The following is a 24,980-nucleotide window of genomic DNA, read 5'->3' on the forward strand; positions in this document are numbered from 1 at the left end:
GAGTACGTGGACTGGACATGGATAGTCAGCCACGATAAAAGCTTATGTATTAATTGTGTTCAAAAATGTGCAATTAACTGATTTTGGGTGCCCAGTAATGTGTAGGCTTACGTCATAAAGTTTAGTTTTTTTTTTTTCTTTTTTGTACAATGTGGAAACAAATATGTTCTGGTGCATTGAATGATATTCCAAGAGTAGCGTATTTTTTAAATAAGAAGAGAGGGCGAGAGAGTGAAAATTTCCCCTTCCTGGCAGTGAAATCTTCGGAGAAGCGTCCGGTGCTAGCAGAAGACATCGGCGCTGCAAGAAAGCAGAACCAGCATTCTTCAACAAGTAAGCCCACGAAAACGCTTAAGCTGTATAGAGAGAGCTTAACATTACACCGGGCCACCGCAACGTCCACAGACACCAGGAATGATTTTCACTCAACATTTGGGCAGGTAATGTGGGTGACCATCTGACTGGGCCAGTCCATCTACCTCCTCGACTTACCGGGGCAAATTACCTTCACTTTTTGCAAGAAACTCTACGCGGCCTTCTGGAAGTTATTCCCCTGGACATACAGCTATGCATGTGGTTGCAGCATGATGGGGCGTCCGCATGTAGCAGTTGTGCTATGCACGGATATTTAAATGACTCTTCGATGGCCAGGTAATTGGCAGAGGTGCTCTTAGGACAAGGCCCCCGCAATCACCAGACCTCAGGCCACTGGACTTTTTCCTGTGGGGACTCTTCAAGGTTCTAGTTCACCCATACAGATGTGAACCACCTAGAAATTAAGAGGAATTAATGGATCGCATTCAACATGCTGTTAATCACATCAAGGCAATGCCAGGAATCTTTGAAAGAGTTCAGCAAAATACCGTTTGACGATATCAAGCTTGTGTCGCGTCAGAGGGTCGCCAGTTCGAGCATCTGCTTTAAGTAAACAATGTCCTAGCTACAAAAAAGGCCCTTTTCAATGCTGACACAATTTGTAAAAAGACTTCCTGCATGCAAACTGACAGCTGTTGACGGGATTGTTCCCAGTACATTTTATCATGAAACTACAATGGATGTGTCGGAACCCTGTCGGATTTGCCCCCCAGAGTGGAAGGTTGGTGCGCTACCACATTGCATGCGGGCCATCTTGGATACATCATGATCTCTGGCATGCAAAGCATTCGTGGTCATGCACTCTCCAGAGCATCAGGCAACAGGGCAATCCCGTGGTCAATCGGAGCACGTGGCACCCAGTTTTCATAGTTTAAAAATTGTGCGTTGTCAACCTACACAACATTAGTAATTTTGGTTCCTGCTGGCATTAGCTATCCAGAGTTAAAATTTCGTGACACCAGTTCTCTCCACCCTGTATATTCCTTCCTTTCAAAATTAATTTTCAAAAATAACTTTTTACTGTCTTCCAACAACTTTTAAGCATGTAAGATATAGCCCCTTTTGTCATTTGCTGCAATGATCTGGTCATCAACGTAGAAAAGTGTGTGCATACACTACCGGTAGTTCCTTTTTAATCCCATGCCACGCACTTTCTGTGCCTTCTGTACATACATCTTAAAAAGTGTACAAGACAGACAGAATCCTTGTTTCAATCATTTGGTTATTCTGAAGACTTCACAAGAACTTTCTTTCCCTACTTTAATGACACATTCTGCTGACTTTTAGAATTTTGTGTCATATGCTTTCTCAAGATCTATGAAGACCAAATGACTATATTCCTTTCCAATATCTTCACCATGATCCATCTTAGGGTAAAGTTGTTATCTACACACAACCTGCCCCTTCAAAAGTCACTTTCTTCTTACACTCCAGTTACAATCTTTTCCATTCTTGATTTTGAAATCATTCTGTACAACCTGCTGATTGTACTTGTGACACATAATGATAACTGCTACATACTTTTCTGCTTCCACTTTCATGTATGGGGCTCAATACACTATGTTGCACACTGCTGGAATTTCCTTGCCAGACCACAAACATTTAGTGAATAACTTGTTTAGATATTCACACAGAATACTTGGCCCGTACCTTATTAATTATAAAGGTAAATTTCCAGGCCAATTGTGATATCCCCATTTTTATTTGTGTAACTACCTTATGTACCTCTTTTGTGGTTTTTTCTCTACCTCTTTACCCTACTGGTTCTCTCTCATCTTCCACTTTATTTCCTTGTACTCTAGCCATTCTTCTGTCTGCAAGCCTTTACAATGCTTCCCCTGCTCTATCAGACTGATAATCGACAAGTTTGCTCTTTCCTTTAACCTTTTCCTCAGCCAGCAACCATTTTCCATGCTGCCACCACTCTTGTGCTTCCCATTTATATTCCCAGATTTCATTTTTCCTTCTACACATATTCTTTTCTTTTTTACTTCTCTATTCATTGTATCATATAGTGCTCTATCTTGTTGCTCCCTTTTTCTCAACCAATTATTACACAGTATCTTTTTTAGGTCTTCTTTTTCTTCAATAATTTGAGTCCACCATCATCGTGATCATTTTCCTCCTCCTTTTCACTGTCCCAGTGCTTCAAATGTTGCTTTGTGTATGCACTTTTTAGTTCCTTGGTACACATGCTTCGACATTCCTTCTTCTGCTTCTGTTTGCTAACCATAATTTATATAGTTATCATACAGACTCTTGTTTCAAACTATGTAAGTTGCATTTCATTATGTCCCGTCCTCACAGGAAAATTTGCCTCTTTAATTTGTTTTTCCTCTTAGACGTTATCACCATCTTCGCACCAAACAAGAAGTGATCTGAACCACATTCTGCACTCCTGTAGACTCTAACATCATCTGTTCTTATGTTGTATTTTTATTTTGAGTAATATAGTCTTCAGGGTTACTGATTATCTTCAAGCAAAATGTGTAGCCAATGTTTAGCAGACTGACGCTACTATACTTTTTACAATCATTGTGTTTCCCATTCTTCAAAAGAAAGGGATTACTTCTGCTGTATACCAAGGGTCTGGGATCTTGCAGTTCCTCCAACATTATTAATTTCATAAGTATTTTACCTAGTAGTAAACCTCCATATTTAACTAGTTCAGAATTTTTTACATCTACTCCAGTCATATATATTGTGAGAGTTTGAAAAAAATGGCAATGATTTGATCTGCAAGTTTCAAACAGGGAATAGTAAGGTGGTGGTGATATTTTTATTTTATTTTCACGTCTAGTTCTGTAGGGCCAAATTGAGGAGCAAATCTCCAAGGTCATGGAATATGTCAGTACATGAAATTACAACATAAAAGTAATAACAGATAATATGAAATGTTTATGAACCCAAAAAAAGTCAAGCCATAAGTTTGAGTAAATGCAATCCACAACATAACATAAGAATCAGCATAATTTTTCGAGGAACTCCTCAACAGAATAGAAGGAGTGACTCACGAGGGAACTCTTCAGTTTTGATTTGAAAACACATGGATTACTACTAAGATTTTTGAATTCTTGTGGTAGCTTATTGAAAATGGATGCAGCAGTATACTGCACACCTATTTGCACAAGAGTTAATGAAGTGTGATCCAAATGCAGATTGGATTTCTGCCAAGTATTAACTGAGTGAAAGCTGCTGATTCTCGGGAATAAACTGATATCGTTAATAAGAAATCATAATAAAGAATATATATACTGAGAGAGCAATGTCAAAATACCCAACCTATTGATGAGGGGTTAACAAGAGGTTCGCGAACTTACTGCCCGAACCGCCCATTTCTGAGCCAAAAATATCCTTTTAAAATGGGAAGAGTTACCCCAAAATATAACACCATATGATATAAGCAAACGAAAATAAGCAAAGTTGACTAACTTTCGTGTCAAACTATCACCTACTTCAGAACCCATTCGAATAGTAAAAATAACAGCAATAAGTCTCTGAACAATATCCGAAAGTGGGCATTTCCATGTCAGTTTACTATCTATCTAAACATTAAGAAATTAGTGTAGTGAAACCAGTGTATAAAAAGGGAATTAAGGAAGATGTCCAACTATAGACCAATATCATTAATTCCCACTTTTAGTAGTTGTTGTTGTTGTTGTTGTGGTCTTCAGTCCTGAGACTGGTTTGATGCAGCTCTCAATGCTAATCTATCCTGTGCAAGCTCCTTCATCTCCCAGTACCTACTGCAACCTACATCCTTCTGAATCTGCTTAGTGTATTCATCTCTTGGTCTCCCTTTACGGTTTTTACCCTCCACGCTGCCCTCCAATACTAAATTGGTGATCCCCTCAGAACATGTCCTACCAACCGATCCCTTCTTCTAGTCAAGTTGTGCCACAAACTTCTTTTCTCCCCAATCCTATTCTACACCTCCTCATTAGTTATGTCATCTACCCATCTAATCTTCAGCATTCTTCTGTAGCACCACATTTCGAAAGCTTCTATTCTCTTCTTATCTAAACTATTTATCGTCCATGTTTCACTTCCATACATGGCTACACTCCATACAAATACTTTCAGAAACGACTTCCTGACATTTAAATCTATACTCGATGTTAACAAATTTCTCTTCTTCAGAAACGCTTTCCTTCCCATTGCCAGTCTACATTTTATATCCTCACTACTTCGACCATTATCAGTTATTTTGCTCCCCAAATAGCAAAACTCCTTTACTACTTTGTGTGTCTCATTTCCTAATCTAATTCCCTCAGCATCACCCGACTTAATTCGACTACATTAATTATCCTCGTTTTGCTTTTGTTGATTTTCATTTTATATCCTCCCTTCAAGACACTATCCATTCCGCTCAACTGCTCTTCCAAGTCCTTTGCTGTCTCTGACAGAATTACAATGTCATCGGCGAACCTCAGAGTTTTTATTTCTTCTCGATGGATTTTAATACCTACTCCAAACTTTTCTTTTGTTTCCTTCACTGCAGGCTCAATATACAGATTGAGTAACATCGGGGAGAGGCTACAACCCTGTCTCACTCCCTTCCAAACCACTGCTTCCCTTTCATGCCCCCAACTCTTATAACTGCCATTTGGTTTCTATACAAGTTGTAAATAGCCTTTCGCTCCCTATATTTTACCCCTGCCACCTTCAAAATTTGAAAGAGAGTATTCCAGTCAACACTGTCAAAAGCTTTCTCTAAGTCTACAAATGCTAGAAACGTAGGTTTGCCTTTCCTTAATCTAGCTTCTAAGATAAGCCATAGGATCAGTATGCCTCACGTGTTCCAATATTTCTACGGAATCCAAACTGATCTTCCCCAAGGTCGGCTTCTACTAGTTTTTCCATTCGTCTGTAAAGAATTTGCGTTAGTATTTTGCAGCCGTGACTTATTAAACTGATAGTTTGGTAATTTTCACATCCGTCAACACCCACTTTCTTTGGAATTGGAGTAATAATATTCTTCTTGAAGTCTGAAGGTATTTCGCCTGTCTCATACATCTTGCTCACCAGATGGTAGAGTTTTGTCAGGACTGGCTCTCCCAAGGCCGTCAGTAGTTCTAATGGAATGTTGTCTACTCCCGGGACCTTGTTTCGACTCAGGTCTTTCAGTGATCTGACAAACTCTTCACGCAGTATCATATCTCCCATTTCACCTTCATCTACATCCTCTTCCATTTCCATAATATTGTCCTGAAGTACATCGCCCTTGTATAGACCCTCTATATACTCCTTCCACCTTTCTGCTTTCCCTTCTTTGCTTAGAACTGGGTTTCGATCTGAGCTCTTGATATTCATACAAGTGGCTCTCTTTTCTCCAAAGGTCTCTTTAATTTTCCTGTAGGCAGTATCTATCTTACCCCTAACCCTAACCACATACCTGCTGGATCATAAGCAAAGCACTAAACTGTCATACAAACTAGATAATAAAATCATGAACTCCTAGTCCACCAGTGAACCTGTATTACAAGGTGTACCACAGGGCTAAATCCTTGGACCCTTTCTCTTCCTTATATATATTAACGACATTGCACAACCCATTAACTCCCATATTGTAAGCTATGCAGATGGCACGTCAATCTTATTCTATGGGAGTGAATCTAAGGAGCTAGTATCTCTTACTACTAGTGGTGTAACAGAAGTAACAAAATACTTCAATGATCAGGGACTAAAGGTGAATGTCACCAAATCTCAACTACTGACATTTAAAACAGGCAGTTATCACCACAACAACATGAACAGTGTGCTTAATATCTCTGCAACATAAAATGGTAACTGTAAATTCCTGGGTGTGCTTGTTGATGAAAATTTGCAGTGCACATACCACATTAATTTTGTATGCGGAAAAGTCATGTATCTCCTCAGCCAGCTTGCAAAATAGTTCCTAGCCAAGCACTGAAATTAGTATATTATGGAACACTTTACCCCTTTTTCTATAACGGAATTGAACTATGGGGCTGTGCAGCTACTGTACATTTAAAAAGAATACTACTACTACTACAGAAAAGAGCAATAAGACATATACATGGGATGGGACATACAGATTCATGTCATGAAGTGTTTGTGCACCACAAATATCTGACAATATATTCTCTGTACATCTTAAAAATAGTTGTATTTTTTATTAGTCAACCAACAGAACAACGTTAAAAATGGCTGATAGAAGTCCATATATCAGTGGTTTGATTTGGTATAACAAGTTACCAAACGCTCTAAGAATGTATATGGGAAATGCTTTTAAAACAAAATTTAAATCTTTTCTAATAGAAAAATGTTTATATTCTTTCAACGAATTTTAAGATAGTAATTGTAACATGAGGTATTGGCATATCAGTTGTAATGTAGTAAATGTAAAAAAATAGACATATAAAGCAACAGCTACAGAATATAGTGCATTTTAAAAGTATAAATATAACCATAGTATTAAGTCTGACGTTTGCAAAGGCCAACATTACGATGGATCCACGCAAAGAAAATGTAAATAAATAAATAAAATTTGAACTGTTTAGTTCCACTAATCATATTCCCATTTTGTGAAATTAAAATGTTGGGTTTTGTTGTATTTTATTTTCTACATGTTATGATCTGCACTATTTGAAACAGAGCCAATGTTGCACACAACATCCTTTACTACCAAGTTAGTATCATCAGCAAACAGAAATACTTTAGAATTACCGTTAATACTAGAGGGCAAATCATTTATATAAATAAGGAATAGGAATGGCCTCAACACTGATCCCTGGGGCACCCCCCAATTGACTGTACCTCACTCAGAACCCCACGTCACAGCCATTCTCAACACTGTGAATTAAAGTAAAAGGTGAACCAATTGTGAGCTACTCCCCTTATTCCGTAATGGTCTAACTTCTGGAGCAATATTTTGTGATCTTTACTTAAATTAAAAAATATGAGTTCTAAAGCTGAACTGTACATTTGATAGCAAATTATGTGACATAAAATGATCAATTATCCTTACATAAACAGCCTTTTCAAAAACTTTAGCAAGCACTGATGGCATAGAAATAGGTCTAAAACTGTCTACATTGTCCATTTCTCCCTTTTTATAAAGCGGCTTTACTACTGAGTACTTTAATTGTTCAGGAAACCAACCATTCCTAAAGGAAAAATTACAAATATGGCTAAATACAGGGTTAACATGCACAGCACAGTAGTTTAATATTCTGCTAGGCACTCCGTCATATCCATGAGAGTCCTTAGCCTTCGGTGATTTAATTATTGACTCAATCTCCCCTTGTCTGTATCACAGAGGAGTATTTCAGACATCAATCTCGGAAGTTCATTTGCCAAGAGAGTTATACGATTTCCTGTAGAAACTAAATTTTTATTTAATTCACCAATAATGCTCACAAAATGATTGTTAAATACTGTACATATATCAGATTTATCAGTAACAGAAGTATTTTTACTACAAACTGACTTTGTATCGACAACCTTGTGCTGCTGACCAGACACTTTCTTCACAACTGACCATGTGAATTAGCTAGTCTATTTGTATACCACATACTCTTTGCCTTCCTCATAACATTTTAAACACCTTACAGTACTGTTTGTAATGGGCTACCTTAGCTCGATTGTGACTACTTCTAACAGTTCGATATAATTCCTGCTATGTTCTGCATGATGTCCTTATCCCACTGGTCAGCCACCCAGTCTGCATTTTACTGCTCGTACCCCATTTAGAATGTTCTAATGGAAAGCAACTCTCAAAGAGCATGAGAAAATGTGTTAAAAAGCATTACATTTGTCATCTATGTTATTGGCACTACAAACATCCTGCCACTCTTGTTCCTTAACGAGGTTTACAAAACTGTCTATTGCCACTGCATTAGCTTTCTTACATAGTTTGTAATTATATGTGACATTTGCTTGAGTACAGAAGCCTTTTAATGTCAAAATTTGTGCATCATGGTCTGAAAGTCAGGCAGTAGTAGCCGAACGAGACAGATGCAGCAACAGGGAAGTAACTGCTTTTGTGACATTTATGAGTTTCTAACCAGGAGCGAATTTTATTATCTAGTTTATATTTAATAGTTTATATTCTTGAGTTTCTGTGTGTAAATTTAATATCTAATAGCCACAGTTCTCGTGCTTTCGTTTGCATCAGAAAGTAAACCGATTTTGTGACATATTACAAGTTCCTAATCAGGGGCGAATTATTTAGTTTCACCTGAGTGCTTTGGTAGTTCGGTTTTTGAATATCTGCGTATCACTAGACACAGTTCCTGTGTTTTCATCAGGGTCTACAGCAGAGTTGCGCAGCTTGTGCTGATAGTCCGTTTATCTGCATAGTTTAGTTTTCCACAGTCTTTAGTATGGACAGGGACTGCGATTGTTGTGTGCAGATAAGAGCAGAGTTGGTGACACTTCACTCTCAGCTTCAGGCTGTGATGGCTTCGGTTACACAGCTCGAGGCTGCAGTGGATGGGCACCACTGTTGTGGGCCGGCCATGAGGATCCAATGGATGTCCAGCACGTCCGAGTCCTCCGATCGGTCCTCACTGGTGGCCAACCAAGTTACTACTCACACTGAGGCTGATCCCTCACCTGTGGTCGAGTGGGAGGTTGCCCCGGGGCAAAGCAGGTGGCGAAAGACTTCCCAGGCGGTCGCACGTAAGGCCTCCCCAGTTTGTCTGACAAACAGGTTCCAGGTCTGTCTGTGTGGCTGACACCGTCGCTGAGCCAGATGCTGTCACCTGTCCTGTTTCAGAGGAAACCACTCAGCCTGCAAGATCCGGGAAATCACAGAGGGTGGGATTATTGGTAGTTGGGAGCTTCAACATCACGCACATTATGGGGCCCCTTAGGGACTTCGTTGACAAGAAGGGTAAGAAAACCAATGTGCACTCCTTGTGCATACCGGGTGGAGTCCTCCCGAATGCCATGAAGAGCACAGGGTGCAGCCAACTGTAGGTGGTTGCTCACATCAGTACCAATGATGTGTGTCACTTGGATCAGAAAATATTCTCTCTGGTTTTGAGCGGCTAACAGAAGTGGTAAAGGCTGCCAGTCTTGCTTGCAAGATGAAACAGAGCTGACCATTTGCAGCATAGTCGACATGACCGATTGCGGACCTCTGGTACAGAGCTGAGTGGAGGGTCTGAATCAGAGGCTCAGACAGTTCTACGACCGTGTAGGCTGCAGATTCCTCAATTTGCGTCAAAGAGTGGTTGGGTTTCGGGTTCCGCTGAATAGGCCAAGTGTCCACTATACGCAGGAGGCGGCTATATGGGTAGCAGGGACTGTGTGGTGTGAACTGGGCAGTTTTTTAGGTTCGAGGGTCTCAGAAAAACACAAGAAGGGCGTCAGTCAGAAAGGGCGCAGGAACACAGGAAGAACATAGATAAAGGAACCATTGGTATAACAACTGTAAATTGTCATAGCTGTGTTGGGAAAGTACCAGGGCTCCAAGTGCTAATAGAAAGCACTGATGCTCAAATCATTATAGGCACTGAAAGCTGGCTAAAGCTGGATAAAAGCTCAGCCAAAATTTTTGTGAAGAACCTAACGGTGTTTCAAAAGGATAGGCTAAACACGGTTGGCGGTGGTGTGTTTTTTGCTGTCAGAAGTAGTTTAACTTGTCGGAAAATTGAAGTAGATACTTCCAGTGAGTTAGTATGGGCAGAGGTCATTGTTGGCAATCAGAATAAAATAATAATTGGATCCTTTTACTGACCTCCCAATTCAGATGATACAGTTGCTGAAAGGTTCAAAGAAAACTTGAGTTTGATTTCAAACACGTACACAACTCATACTATTATAGTTGGTGGTGACTTTAATTTACCCTCAATATGTTGACGAAAATACATGTTCAATTCCAGAGGTACGCATAAAACATCATTCAAAATCATGCTAAACGCATTCTCTGAAAATTATTTCGAGCAGTTAGTTCATGAGCCCAAGCGAATAGTAAACAGTTGTGAAAACACACTTGACCTCTTAGCAACAAATAATCCTGAGTTAATAATGAGCATCAAAACCGATAAGGGATTAGTAAACACAGGGTTGTTGTAGCGAGACTGAATATTGTAATCCCCAAATCCTCGAAAAATAAGCGAAAAATATATCTATTCAAAAAAGCAGATAAAAATTCACTTGACGCCTTCCTGAGAGACGATCTCCACTCATTCCACATTAATAATATAAGTCTAGACTGGATGTGGCTTAAATTCAGAGAAATAGTACCAGAGATTTATACCAAGTAAATTAACAAACGGCGGAGCTGATCCTCCTTGGTACACAAAACAGGTTAGATCACTGTAGCAGAAACAATGAAACAAACATGCCAAATTTAAACAAACACAAAATCTCCAAGATTGGCAATCTTTTACAGAAACTTGAAATTTAGCGCAGACTTCAATGCGAGATGCTTATAACAGTTTCCACAATGAAACTTTGTCTCGAAACCTGGCAGAAAATGCAAAGAGAATCTGGTTGTATGTGAAGAATGTTAGCGGCAAGAAACAATCAATGCCTTCTCTGTGCAATAGCAATAGAGATACTATAGAAGACAGTGCTGATAAAGCAGAATTACTAAACACAGCCTTCTGAAATGCCTTCACAATAGGAGATGAAGTAAATATTCCAGAATTTGATTCGAGGACAGCTGCCAACATGAATAACGTTGAAGTAAATATCCTCGTAGTAGTGAAGCAACTTAAATCGCTTAATAAAAAACAAGTCTTCTGGTGCCAACTGTATACCAATTAGGTTCCTTTCAGAGTATGCTGATACTTTAGCTCCATACTTAACAATCATATACAACCGTTCGCTCGATGAAAGATCCATACCCAAAGACTGGAAAGTTGCACAGGTCACACCAATATTCAATAAAGGTAGTAGGAGTAATCCACTAAATTACAGGCCCATATTGTTAACGTCGATCTGCAGCAGGACTTTGGAACGTATATTGTGTTCGAACATTATGAATTACCTCGAAGAAAACTGTCTATTGACACACAGTCAACATGGGTTTACAAAACATCGTTCCTATGAAACACAACTAGCTCTTTAGTTACATGAAGTGTTGAGTGCTATCGACAAGGGATCTCAGATCGATTCTGTATTTCTGGATATCCGGAAGGCTTTTGACACTGTACCACACAAGCGGCTCATAGTGCAATTGCCTGCTTATGGAAGCAGCCTGCTGTCCAGGTTTTGAGAGGGTGTATTTCTGGATGAGGTAATGAATACATTGCTTCCTCCTAATTATACCTCCTGAGGAGATCACGAATGTAAAATTAGAGAGATTTGAGCATGCACGGGGGCTTTCCGGCAGTCATTCTTCCCGCGAACCATATGCAACTGGAACAGGAAAGGGAGATAATAACAGTGGCATGTAAAGTGCCCTCCACCATACACCGTTGTGTGGCTTCTGGAATATAAATGTAGGTGTAGAATGTCGTCTCAGTTATGTGACTGGATTTGTGATTTCCTGTCAGAGGGGTCACAGTTCGTGGTAATTGACGGAAAGTCATCGAGTAAAACAGAAGTGATTTCTGGTGTTCCCCAAGGTAGTGTTAGAGGCCCTTTGCTGTTCCTTATCTATATAAACGATTTGGGAGACAATCTGAGCAGCAGTCTTCGGTTGTTCGCAGATGACGCTGTAGTTTATCGACTAATGAAGTCATCAGAAGAACAAAAAAAACTGCAAAACGATTTAGGAAAGATATCTGAATGGTGCGAAAAGTGGCAGTTGACCCTAAATAATGAAAAGTGTGTGGTAATCCACATGAGTGCTAAAAGGAACACATTAAACTTCAGTTACACAATAAATCAGTCTAATCTAAAAGTGTAAATTCAACTAAATACCTAAGTATTACAATTACGAACAACTTAAATTGGAAGGAACACGCAGAAATTGTTGTGGGAAAGGCTAACGAAAGACTGCATTTTATTGGCAGGGCACTTAGAAAATGTAACAGACCTACTAAGGAGACTGCATACGCTATGCTTGTCTGTCCTCTTTTAGAATACTGCTATGCAGCGTGGGATCCTTACCAGATAGGACTGACGGAGTACATCGAAAAAGTTCAAAGAAAGGCAGCATGTTTTGTACTATCACGAAATATGGGAGAGAGTGTCACAGAAAGGATACAGGATTTAGGCTGGACATCATTACAACGGAGGCGTTTTTCGTTGCAACGGAATCTTCTTACGAAATTCCAGTCACCAACTTTCTCCTTCGAATGCAAAAATATATTGTTGACATCAACCTACATAGGGAGGAACAATCACCACAATAAAATAAGGGAAATCAGAGCTCGTAAGGAAAGATACAGGTGTTCAATCTTTCCACGCACTATACGAGATTGGAATAATAGAGAAGTGTGAAGGTGGTTCGATGAACCCTCTGCCATGCACGTAAATGCGATTTACAGAGTATCCATGTAGATGTAGAAAGGCCATTAGCCCCTTTACTAACAGAATGGCCATCTAGTAATGAAGAGTGAATAAAACTTTTGTCTATGCCTATGCTACTGTTCCCCTGCACTCTAGTTGGAAAAGACACAGTCTGCATCAGATCATGTAAGTTTAGGAGATCTACCAACATGCTTTTTCTTGCACAATCATATACAAAATTAATACTGAAGTCACCACATATAACTAATTTCTGGTACTTCCTATAAAGTGAACCAAGAACCCTCTCTAGCTCAAACAGAAATGCTCTGAAGTCAGAGTTCGTGGACCTATAAACAACAACAATTAGAAGTTTAGTTTCACTAAATTCAACTACCCATGCACAACATTCAAATATCTGTTCAGTGCAGTGCAGTGATGAAAAATATAGTGCAGTGCAGTGCAGTGATGAAGAAGAATATAGTCTATTATTCACCTGATATTTATGGAAGGATCCTCCCATGGATACATATGGATCTCTTGGTGAGGAAATAAACCATTTTAAATCTTCAAGGACAATGTCTCACATGTGTCAACTAATCTTTCTCCACTGTCATTTACTGTGTCATCTCCAAATCTTCCACTACTCCACTATTGGTAGCCACTCCTACTTTTCCATTAAAATTTTTTCTTTGTAGGTGCTTATGCTTTCTAACACGCTTTTTTCATGAAACGTACCTTTGGCTTTACTGTCAGTATCATCTGTATGTGCATAAGCTCCAACAAAGATAATTCCATGGGCATATCTTGAGATTTTCACAGTCATAATTCTCACATTAATTTCCTCCCTGTACATGATATCTCCTCTACATTCCTTATGGACGGTCAGCCTTTCCTCCTCATTACTGCCACTGTAAAAATTACTAATCTGCTATATTTTTGATTCCCTTCTGCTTCACCTTTCACTGAGAACACACACACATTTATCTTCAACAGGCCTAGTTCATGGAAGACTTCTCTTTTCTTTGTGCCTAAACCCTGCAAATTTCACACTGTTACAAAAATAGTAGTTTTCTGTAGCCATTTACACTCCCACACACAAACCACTGTTGTCTCCAGGGACTGAGTCCCAACATGGGTGAGTAGCGACCTCAAGTGTGGTGGTTAGTGGCTGTACAGAAGAGTTGAATGTGATTCAGTTGCTCCTGTCCTGGTTGATACTGAGCCATGAAGAGTGCACTCCTTTGTGGTTAGTCCATATGTAAAAGGGGGGGGGGGAGGGGGGAGGGGCAACTGTTTGGCCCTTCATGACTCAATCTGATCCAGGATTGTAGAAACTGAATCAGTTTCTCTACCAGGGCTTCAACTACCTTTTGTCATGCCTAGAAATCAGAAATATCACCCCAACTATCCTCCTACATTACCATTCTACCACCCACCCAGCCTATGCAATACCACTGTCCAACCTCCTCCTACTCTGTTGCCATTGCTGCATGGCTCTTACCCCTGTAGCAGACCTAGCTTTAAGACCTGTCTCATACATTCTCCCATTACCACCTACTCTCATCTTGTCACAGTCATTTCCTATCCCATAAAGGCAGGACCACAGCTGAATATAGTCATGCAGTCTACTAACTTAGCTGCAACCATTATGTGGAATTCCACGTGGGCATGACCACTAACAAGCTGTCTGTCCAGATGAATGGCCACCACCAAAATGCATCCCAGAGGCCACTGGACCATATAGTTGGTGAGCATGCCACGCAACAGCGTGCTTGACTTCAACGACTGCTTCACAACTCTGCCCTTTAAATTCTTGACACCAACAATAATTTTTCTCAATTGGACAAATGGAAACTCTCCCAGCAACACATCCTTCATTCTCATTATGGTCATGGTTTCAACCTTCCCTAGTCCCTGTCCTATACTTATTTTTACCTTCTTCCCTGCTACCACTCTAATCTCACACATGCCTTCTACTCCCCCAAGCACAGCTGCATAGTCCTTTCCCTTTCTCTTCTCCTTTTTTTTCCTCTCAATAGCATAGCCTCCCAATGCTGTAACTAACAGGCCACCAATCTGTCTCTATCACAACCCTGTACACTCCGCAAGCAGCAGTACTGCATCTCCCACACCCCTAACATGGTATCCTTTCCTTTCTCTGCCCAATGCCTTTTCTGTATCCCCCATTATCCACCCCAGATGAGATTGTTACTTCCTTCAGTCGGGCCTCAGTGGAGGGGGGGGGGGGGGAAACAGGCAAGTGTAGGAGTTGTTTTTGCATGAACGTGTGTGTGTGTGTGTGTGTGTGTGTGTGTGTGTGTGTGTGTTGCGGCAGAAAGTGGGCACAGTAAGCAGCAGTGTCTACTGTAGCTCATATTGTTATTCAGTATTCAGTCCAAGATTTTCCATTGTTTGATATACGAATATGAATTAGGAAAGGGAACAGAGAACACACTTTCAAATATTAGTGGTTACATTTGACATTAAATAAACCAAACAACTCTTCCTGGTTTACTTTGTGTTTACAACAGTCACTCTAATATCACAGTGCTGTAACTAAGGGTACATGTACGCTTTTGTGGTACCCTCAGCCAACAAAAATCTTAGACCCACAACTAGTAAGCCACAAAAGAATTAAAAATGTCAGAGAAATTATGTAATACTTACTGTCCAATCAGGATGAACTAGTACATCCTTCATTTCCAAAACAAGCGTGTATGGAGGTTGCTGGTAGGGATATGTCAGGGGATCCGGAAGAAGTTTTTCTCGAGATGGCTCCCTTATCAGCTGAAAGAATATCTTTATAAGCACACAATGTATTTTTTGTTTCATACATGAAGAATAATAAAAAGAAACCACATGACTGCACTTACCCCCAAAAATTGCTGTAATCTACAGGAAAATGAAAGTGCTTAGTCTGGCAATTGCAACATAAAAGTGATGGGGAAAAAATATGTGTTGGAAATAACAGTGGTAAGTTCTAAAATATGAGATTATTGCATATCCAGTGTAAATTTGGTGTTTTTACTATTTGAAGAATTAAAAGGCAAACAAGCTGAGTTAAAAATAATAACTATAAGAATTAAGCATAAGCTAACTGGGAACTAAAACAAGAAAAAATGAGTAAGTCATTAAATGTGTCTCTTGGCCCATTCTGTTTATTAATAGAGGAATGAGATCAGAGACAATGAAGCTTTGAAATGTACATCGTATTTATTTAATCTTCACTTAAAATAGAAACCAGGTTCCAAAAATCACAAACTGATAATCTTGTTTAAGCAGAAAATTTCATGTTACGAAGCAGTGCCTTACTTAAAGGCTGCCTAGGATGGTTGGATTTCCATCCACTGTTAGGAAAGAAATGCAAAAATACTATGAGCACAAACAGTCTCTCCCTCACCACCCTAGTCATAACTGGTCGAGAGAGACCACACATTTTGCCATATATGTTAACTGAGTGTCCAGTACATTCATTACAATCATTTCCTCCCTCTAGATTCTACTTCTCCACCTTTTTATGTATATGAAAGATGACGAGAGAGTCTAAAACGTCTTGCTTGTGACTCATTAAGATCATATATTTAAACCAATGTCAAATATGAATTCCTACACTCAACATATAGTGTGAGTGCATACACACACACACACACACACACACACACACACACACACACACGCACACACACGCGCCCCCCCCCCCCCACACACACACACACACACACACAAGTAAGAACCTCTAGTATCATTTGTAATCAACACTTCACAAGGCAGACATCTAGGAATGTGAATAGACATTTCAAGCACACAAGAAAATGAAGAGCATTAGCCTTTCCTTGATGACAAAGTCATCAGAAACTGAGTACAAGCTGAGATTGGGGGAGGAAATCAGCTGTGTCCTTTTTGAAGAAACTATACCAATATTTGCCTTAAGCAATGTACAGAATCCATGGGAAACTTACATCTGGATTGCTGGACAGAATTTGGACCATCATCTCCCCAGTGTCTTAACACTGCAGCACCTCACTCATTTTAAGCACTGAGCTACCATGTGACAGATAACAGGGACTCTCATTTTCCATATTGGCTGGTTACAGGGCTCGTCTCTGCACACCATGTTAATCAATTAATGTTTGTCTAAATCTGGAATGAACATCAACATCTGTGACACTTTGAACTCTCTAGGAGAACTGCTGAACATTTGGCTCTAGGGTCTGTATGAAAACGTTTCCTCCCGCAATATGCTCAACATTTTCAGATGGTTACAGGCTATAGCAGGCAGCCAGAACAACTTTGGTGAGAGTGCAGTGACACTGAGATTGACAACCGACCCAAACCATTTGTCTGGATCTGTGGTCAAAAAATCCACAACAGACTCTTCAATAATAAAAAAGAGAAACCATGTGTCTGGGGCAGCGATCCAAAAATCCACAACACACTATTCAATAATAACAAAGAGTTCATTGCAGCCAATGTATTTTTGGATTCTGTTAATGTAAATATGGACTGTGTTCACATTTATGCAAGTTGAAAATGGAGTGCAGATGCTACACCTGTATTTTTTCATCACAGAGCGGAGGAAACGTAGTGGTTCCTAACTGCTTGTAAGCGCAAACTGCCAAACTGGCCTGAGTTCCAGCTGCATCAATCAAACAGAACCGTGTCAATGCTTCTGAAGAAAGCTGACCCTATAAAACAGTCCAGAAATAGGCCATTCTCTCTCAACCAAGAAGACAGTCATTAGAGCTAGTCCAATGGAGCTAATTTGGCTTTAAGAACTAGGCCCTCAGGATGATTGTAGCAGTGTCACAGCCTCACTACTCTCTTACAGCTGCCTATAAGAGCTAGCCGTGTGGAACTCTGCCTCCTGAAATTATATCTATCAATCAAGTATTGATGTATACATACACAGACTGAAAAATGAAAATTTATACCAAGGCTGGGACTGGAATCCGGGTCTCCATCTCACTAGGCAGATGAGTTAACTATTGCACCATCCTGGCACAGTGGATTTGTACATGTGCGTGGATTGCTCTAGCATGCCTCCCACTTCAATCTAAGTTGTGAATTGTATTCTGGATTCAGAAGGGAGGCATGCCGGCATAGCCTGTGCAGTTGTGCAAAGCCAATGTGCCAGGATGGCACAGTGATTAGTGCATCTGCCTTGTGAGCTGGAGCCCCATGTTTGAATCCTGGTCTTGGTACAAATTTTTCTACTTTTTCTATTGTCTTTTTTCTGGATGGCACATTCCCTGGTTCTGAAAGTTAGCTTGTGTGCCAGTGGAAAGGAAAAGTGTGTGTGTGTGTTTTTTTTTTTTTTGTTTTTTTTTTTTTTTTGCAATATATTGTACTTTCATTTTCTTTATGCACAAAACCAAAACATTGTGGCTGCTGAATGTGCCTGCTGCAGGCAATACTTTCACAGCTATTGCTTTCCTGTGGAGATGCTACAAAACTCAGGTCTGGACAGCTGCCTAAACAGATGCACTACTATTGAAGTAACATGTGGGAGGAATGGGCAGCAGGGGGGATGGAGGAATGCCACTGCAGTCTTACCAAAATGTTAAGTCCAAATTGAGAATGCACCAATAACAATCACCATTTTCTAATTCTGGGAAGTGAAAAACTCTTTACAAAGTTTCAATGGAGACCTTCTCGTTACAGGTACTGTGAATGCTTTACATGAAACAAAAACATTCAACAGATCTTATGTAGGACTCGTGATTAACATGCATACTACTGCTATGTCATTGCATAACTCACTGTGCTGTTTGCATTTCATCATTCACTTTACAATAACAAAGAATGAAAGTCACACACAAAACTGGACAGTATGCTTTGTAACTTCATCTTACTTGATGGTAGTGATGCACAAAAGCTGACTTAGTGATCAAGTGCCCAGAATTTATACACATATCATAACCAATATTTCTGACACAAAAATAGTTTAGAAAACTATCATCTTACAATTTATCAAAAACACGAATTATGTGTCTAGAAAGAAAATAACAGTTGTGAGGTAACAATTGCTTAAATGTTTGAAACTCTCAAAAACTGAAACAAAAAATAATTTAGGACTAACTGAATAGAAAACTGACAGGCAAAAGAAAAAAAGAAAACTACCCAAAAAATTTGTAAGTTCCAAGTTATGGAGTGTGCATAACATACCTACCTTTTTGAAATAATTCATTTGCCTCCATGTCCTCCTGAGGTACTGTATTGGGAGAGGCATACTACTAAATTCATCCTCAACTACATTTCCTTGCTCATCTGTCTCAGGTGACCCTGAAAAAAGGAATTTTTAAATCACACACAAAACTTACAGAAAATTTATGCTTATTCAACACACTGAGTAAGCCACAAACTTACAGGAAGCAAACAAGCTTCACTAACAATACTCTCTCTCTCTCTCTCTCTCTCTCTCTCTCTCTCTCTCTCACACACACACACACACACACACACACACACACACACACACACACACACATTCTCACTGGAAGTTGGTGGGGAGGGAGGGAGAGTAACCTGATTCTGCAGCTCTTCTATGAGGTAAGTGTGTCTGACACAGTATGTGTCATCAGTGTGAAAGAAGAATATAGCAGGTAATAGCAAGAAATATTGAGAGGGTGGGAATGCAGTGGTGAAAGACAGGAATAGGGAGGCAAGCAGAAATGCTCTGAGGTGTGCAGAGCAATGGTTGCATGCTGCACATATGAATAAAGAGGTGTGTGTGTGTGTGTGTGTGTGTGTGTGTGTGGTGGGGGGGGGTCACAAATTGCTGCACGGGAGCAGGATGTAAAATGAGAAGAAAGCTAAGAACTAATCTTGTCAGTGGAATGGTCATCATTACAGATGACTAGGGAAGACTGAGGCCATATGCACTGCAAAGACTAGAGAATGTGTTGAGGGATGCTATCTTCCTGTGCAATTCAAAAAGGTAGGAAGTAAATATATGGTACCATATTCCATCAGTCATTAGACTTGCAACACTGTCGTAGAATGCTATAGGAATGGGTAGCAAACTGCATGCAGCTTACTGAAGCAACCAACTTGCCATTTACTAAAGTGATCAATGAAAACTGGGAAACCTAAATGAGGGCCAGATGAATATTGGTTGGGTGGTTGGTTGGTAGGGTTATGAGATTGAACAGTGAAGCCATCAGTCTTTATCAGTCAAGAGATATGCCCTGTGGAGTTAATGATATCAGCCAGAAATCAAATCAATTTGTGATTGTATGTAGGAGTGGTAAAATCAAGGCACTGAAGGCAATATCAATGCCAGAGATGGGACACAATTTAAAGAGAAGTAAAAGTGTATTGGTCAGGCCAGTATGCCAGTCACAGAGCAGACAGGAGCTCCCACAGGACTCATCTGTGGCTACAGATATCTCGCCCACATCTCACTTCTCACCAAACCGAGAAAAGGGCTAAGACAGTATAGGAATAAATCATGCCTTGTAACTGGGAAGTTTGTAACAGCAAAAGTGAAAAGGCTAAAAACATAATCAAAAATAGTAAAAGAAGGTGAGTGCCTCCAGGACTCAACAGCGCCCCACAAACATCCCATCCTCAATCCATTACGGTCAAAATGTTAAAGATGCATCCAGAGGGCACTCTCAAAGAAAGTGTAAAAACTTGCTCAACCGTTCTATCATCATCAGCTAGTATCAAGGATAAAGAATCTTTGTCTTCATAAGAGAACAAAATGAAAGGGCCCTATTAAAAAGTATAATACATTGCAGCAGAAAAAATAATGGGTAACCAAACCTAAGAGTAACACAAAATAAAAGAGGGATGGCCAGGGTAGATGGCAGAGAAAGTAGGGACGAGCGGCCCTGAGCCCAGCAAGTGGTGGGAGGCACCAAAGCCCCAAACCACCCTCTCTCGACCTCAAAAACAATTTAAAAGATTACAGTTGAGAATGAAAACCACTTTCTCAGAGGAAATGCCATACATCATCTGCCAACAGTAGAGAAAGAATCTGGAAAACCAAACTTAGTGTGGAGGGGCAGAAGGGGCATTCCCACTGGAAGTGACTAATGCCTCTAAAGCTCCACAATCAAAATGCGGATTACAAAAGATATAAATATGGGTTAATCTGGTATGGTCAATGCAAAGATGGCATCTGAAGGTGGATTCCTATCTGGAGAAACAGAAAGAGGATCATCCTGAAGTGGTGGTCTCCTTGATAGCATAGAGTTTTTTAGCCCACCAGATGATGTTCCATTTCCTGTTGAGTAAAGCTCTTATTTGGACCAAATTCAAATCTGGCGTCATCAAACTGAATGTTAACAAGTAACTGTTCCTTTAGCCAAATGGCCAGTCAGTTCATTACAAGGAATAACTGCATGGTTTGCGACCCATAGCAGGACAACTCATCAGGTAGTACAACTAAGGTCAGATAGAAGACAGTGAACAGCAGATATTACAGGGTGACAAAAGTAACACTGATCGATAGCCAGGAGACTGCTCATTGGGTCACTGCAAAATAAAATGCAATTGAAGATGGTCTATTTAAGAAAACAATGAGCTCTATTAATGGCTATCAGCTCTGTCATAAAAGCACTACATATTCCACCAATGAGTGTTGTTATTAACCAGCAAGAGATGTAAAAACATATCCCATCTTATATCAGGTTTCAGAGTCAACAGTGTAAATGATGGTACTACCCTGATACTAGGGTTGGGAAAAACCGACCGGTTAAAACTGATACCGGTGTTTTACTACTTCTGAATAATCAGTATTTTTCAGTATTTGTTTGGTCTCTGTTACAACAGGCATTCTTTACTTTTTACTACTAACCAAATAAAAAACCGAAATATCAATTACCCATAGCAGCATGGTGGACTTTTTCGTTTTTAAATAAACTTTTTTTTTTAAGAGTAATTTTTGTTTGTGGAATTTGCAATGGTTTGAAATATTGATTTGTTTCAGAATATGGCAACAGTGATCAGTGCTATTTCAGTAACAATGCTGACAGAAAGGAAAAACAGAAACATGGCATGAGAAATGGTTTAGCATCAAGCTGAGACGATAATGTTCATATGGCCTTGTGTTGTGGCTTAAAGTGTGTGTGTAGGTGCAGTGCACGAAACTCGCCCCAACCTGATCTATACAGCAGTTTCTCGCTGTCATCACTGCACATCCATCATATTGCAGAATGGCACCAACCTAGATTGTCTTCTATTTCTATGAATAACAAAAGAGCAAGGAAATCCTGTAAACAGCAATAAATTTAAAACTTAACAAGAATTAATTTGTACTATATGACAAAAATACAAAGTAGCTGACCTGTTGATTGTATTTGCATAATATGCCTTTATCCGCTTATAGTCCTCTAAAATGGCCAAATTAACACGAAAAAACAGTTCTTCAACCTCAATTTTCAGTCTTACACTCACTATTCATAATTCCCAAATAGTGGTATGATCCCAGTTTACCACATAATTTTGAGCAGAGTTTCAAAAAATCGGAATCAATAGGAGATGGGTAGGCTAATGTTTTGTTGTATTCAGCCACTTATAACTTTTCGAGAAAAGCAGTGAACAGTGAATACACTATGTTCTCTTTTATTTACCAATTTAATATAATATTTTCATTCTGTCTGTCTTGAAGCGAAGAGACCAAAATTTTCGTAATTTTTGTTGGAATTCTATGTTTTATTATCAGAAATAGCAAGAATAAAAAACCAAAAATTGGTTTTTTGGAAAACATTTATTTTGAATGGTAACAACAAGGTTAAACTGGCATGTAATAAAACCAATATAACCGAAAACCAGTTGTTCCAGCGATAACCACCATCCCTACCTGATACTCCAGAAAAATTTATACAAACAGATGCCAAAAGGTCACGGGGGCAACTAAAACTTGAGATCGTTGAAATAGGTCAATCCTAATCAAAAGTCTAAATACTAAACAAGGAGAGGTGGGTGTGAAAATATCGACAGCACATTCTAAGTGGGTAGATGGCAAGGTTCTCCAGATGCATTACAACTGAGGGTGACAGTCAGGGGATTGATGTCCCTTGTATGAAAAAAGAATTTAGTAAGTTGGATGAGTAGGAGATTGCCATGTGGTGGCTCTGTAAGTAGGGAACAGTTGGTACTGCGAAAAATGAAGAGGTAAGATCCCACTTTGACAAGGAGACTGTCTACAGGACGTCAGGAAAGTGACCAGTTCCGATGATGTACTGGACCTAATAATTTCAAAGCTAAAAATGTTACTGAGCCGTAAACTCGATGACCACAGTCCAGTCGGCATGAGACCAAAGCCCAAGTAAACAAGGAGTATGATCCGCATCCCCAGATGTGTGGGAAAGGAATGGAAATTGTTACCCTTTTGGTTGCAGCAGCTCCTTAGCTGACAAAACAGAGCGGCCCAAATCAGCTTTTTATCAAAGAGGAGTCCCAAAAATCAGTACTATCTGACAATGTCCAAGTGCCGGGTGCCCACGTACGGTTCGAAGACAGAATGAAAAGCAATATGAAAGATACAAGACTTGCAATTTCACGGGAGAGAATTGGAATCCATACGAAAGAGTCCAAACAGTGACCCTTCAAAAAGCTCCTTGGAGCTGATATTTAGCCAAGGCTACAGACTGACAGCTACACAAAATGCAAAAGTCATTGACATACCGAACAGGGGTGACCACTGGTCCAACACAGGTCACTAGCTATCTGATGGGGATGAGGAAGAATAAACAGGCAGCATGGAGCCATATACTTAAGACCATGAAACCAAGGAGCAACCTAATGGTTACTACTTATGTAACATGTGCTTAATAATTTGCTTATTGAAACTGTTTTGCATGATGATCTTTTCATTATTAGTGTTTTTATATAACTGATATCTTCCCAAGAGAATGGTTTTTTTTGGTATATTAAATAACAACTTTCTCCGTACTGAAGGCATCGGACATTGTTGGATAGTACCGATTTTTGTAGCTCTGATAAAAAGCTAACATGGCTAACCCATGTTTGTCAACTAAAGACTACCTGCATGTGAAAGATTAACAGTATCAGCTTCCTTAATCACACCTCTCGGGGTGTGGATCATACTCCATATTAATTGCATAAATAATTATAGCGCCTGCAATTACGTTTTGCTTAACGATATGTCTCTGGAAAATAGCACTGGATGAAGCAAATAAAAGTTTTCAAGTAATACTAACACAAGTTATATTGTCTAGAAGTGAAAAACATTTTCCCTAACGAAACTGTTTCTCCTGTTAGGCTACAGTTCTGAAGACGGAAAATTTTGCCTTTGACTGAATTACTGATGTGTGAACAGTGAGCAGTTAGTATTTCATACTATCTTCACTGCTGACATGAAAATGCCACTCACTATATTGCATTGCTTGGCCACAATGCCTACTGGACTTATGATCCGTGCAAGTAAAACATTGATTAGCCTTGAAATATCTTATGGCGAGGAAATTAAATGACTGAAATGACTCACTACTGCAAACGCAACAAAACCGACTATTCATAACCTTACCTAATTCATAAATTGCATAGGAGCCCAAAAAACCAAACGAAACTCCAAATGCTATAAATCCGTATTTCATTGCCTTCCATGATGCTTCTCTCTTCTTGGTATCTTCGTCAGTTTCTGTTTTATCTGACGTCGCCACTCCAACTCCTACAGGTAAGTAAAAACTTGTTGTAAGCACAAAATTCCACCGGCAAAAAGGAATGGAGTTGACTGGTTAAACGAAGTAAACAGAGGTTTCTTGTACCTTCTGAAGCGTAGAACCTAGAAGTATCAACTCTAAAGTCACCATTTGTCCAGCGTCTACTCGGCAATGGAGTATAAACTTGTACGGAAGACACAGCTTTCAAACCATTCGCAACATTTCGCACGACACGTAAAAATTTCACCGTATTCGCGGCCATGCCTGTATCATGATTACTAATATCTCTGTAACAACAAGTTTGAATCCAGAGATCTACTGCTTTGTTTATTTCGTTCCAGTCATCAGAGTAACACTAAAACCGACGAAATATCTGCACAATATACTGCGCAAACATACGTATACAGTAAATCGCCGCAACATGGTGCGTTCAAGCAACATTATTTCAAGCTGCTGCTGGCCCGACATCTGTTGGTCTAGAACATAAATTTTACAGTAAAGCGAATACGCTCTCGCAAACTCATAAATTATTTAAATTATACAGGATCTCATTATGGAGAAAAATACCTATTTTACTAAGGTTCGAAGCTCCTCTTTTTG

The 24,980-nt window shown here is 39.6% G+C and overlaps 1 protein-coding gene across 1 annotated transcript in view; it reads right to left on the reverse strand.

Moving 5' to 3' along the window:
- The window catches only part of LOC126095096 (mitochondrial import inner membrane translocase subunit TIM50-C-like), a 52,861-nt gene extending 28,182 nt beyond the window's left edge, over window positions 1–24,679 (reverse strand). Inside the window, exons 1-4 of the mRNA XM_049909792.1 lie at window positions 24,486–24,679; window positions 24,245–24,388; window positions 18,920–19,032; window positions 15,418–15,537 (exon numbers count right to left, since the gene is read on the reverse strand). Of these exons, the coding sequence (XP_049765749.1) occupies window positions 15,418–15,537; window positions 18,920–19,032; window positions 24,245–24,388; window positions 24,486–24,642 (534 nt within the window). The 5' untranslated portion in view covers window positions 24,643–24,679. The remainder of the gene's footprint in view (window positions 1–15,417; window positions 15,538–18,919; window positions 19,033–24,244; window positions 24,389–24,485) is intronic.
- Between the last annotated feature and the right edge of the window lie 301 nt (window positions 24,680–24,980).

The sequence above is a fragment of the Schistocerca cancellata genome, chromosome 8 (genome assembly GCF_023864275.1).
Source record: "Schistocerca cancellata isolate TAMUIC-IGC-003103 chromosome 8, iqSchCanc2.1, whole genome shotgun sequence".
In the NCBI taxonomy this organism is placed as follows: Eukaryota; Metazoa; Arthropoda; class Insecta; order Orthoptera; family Acrididae; genus Schistocerca; species Schistocerca cancellata.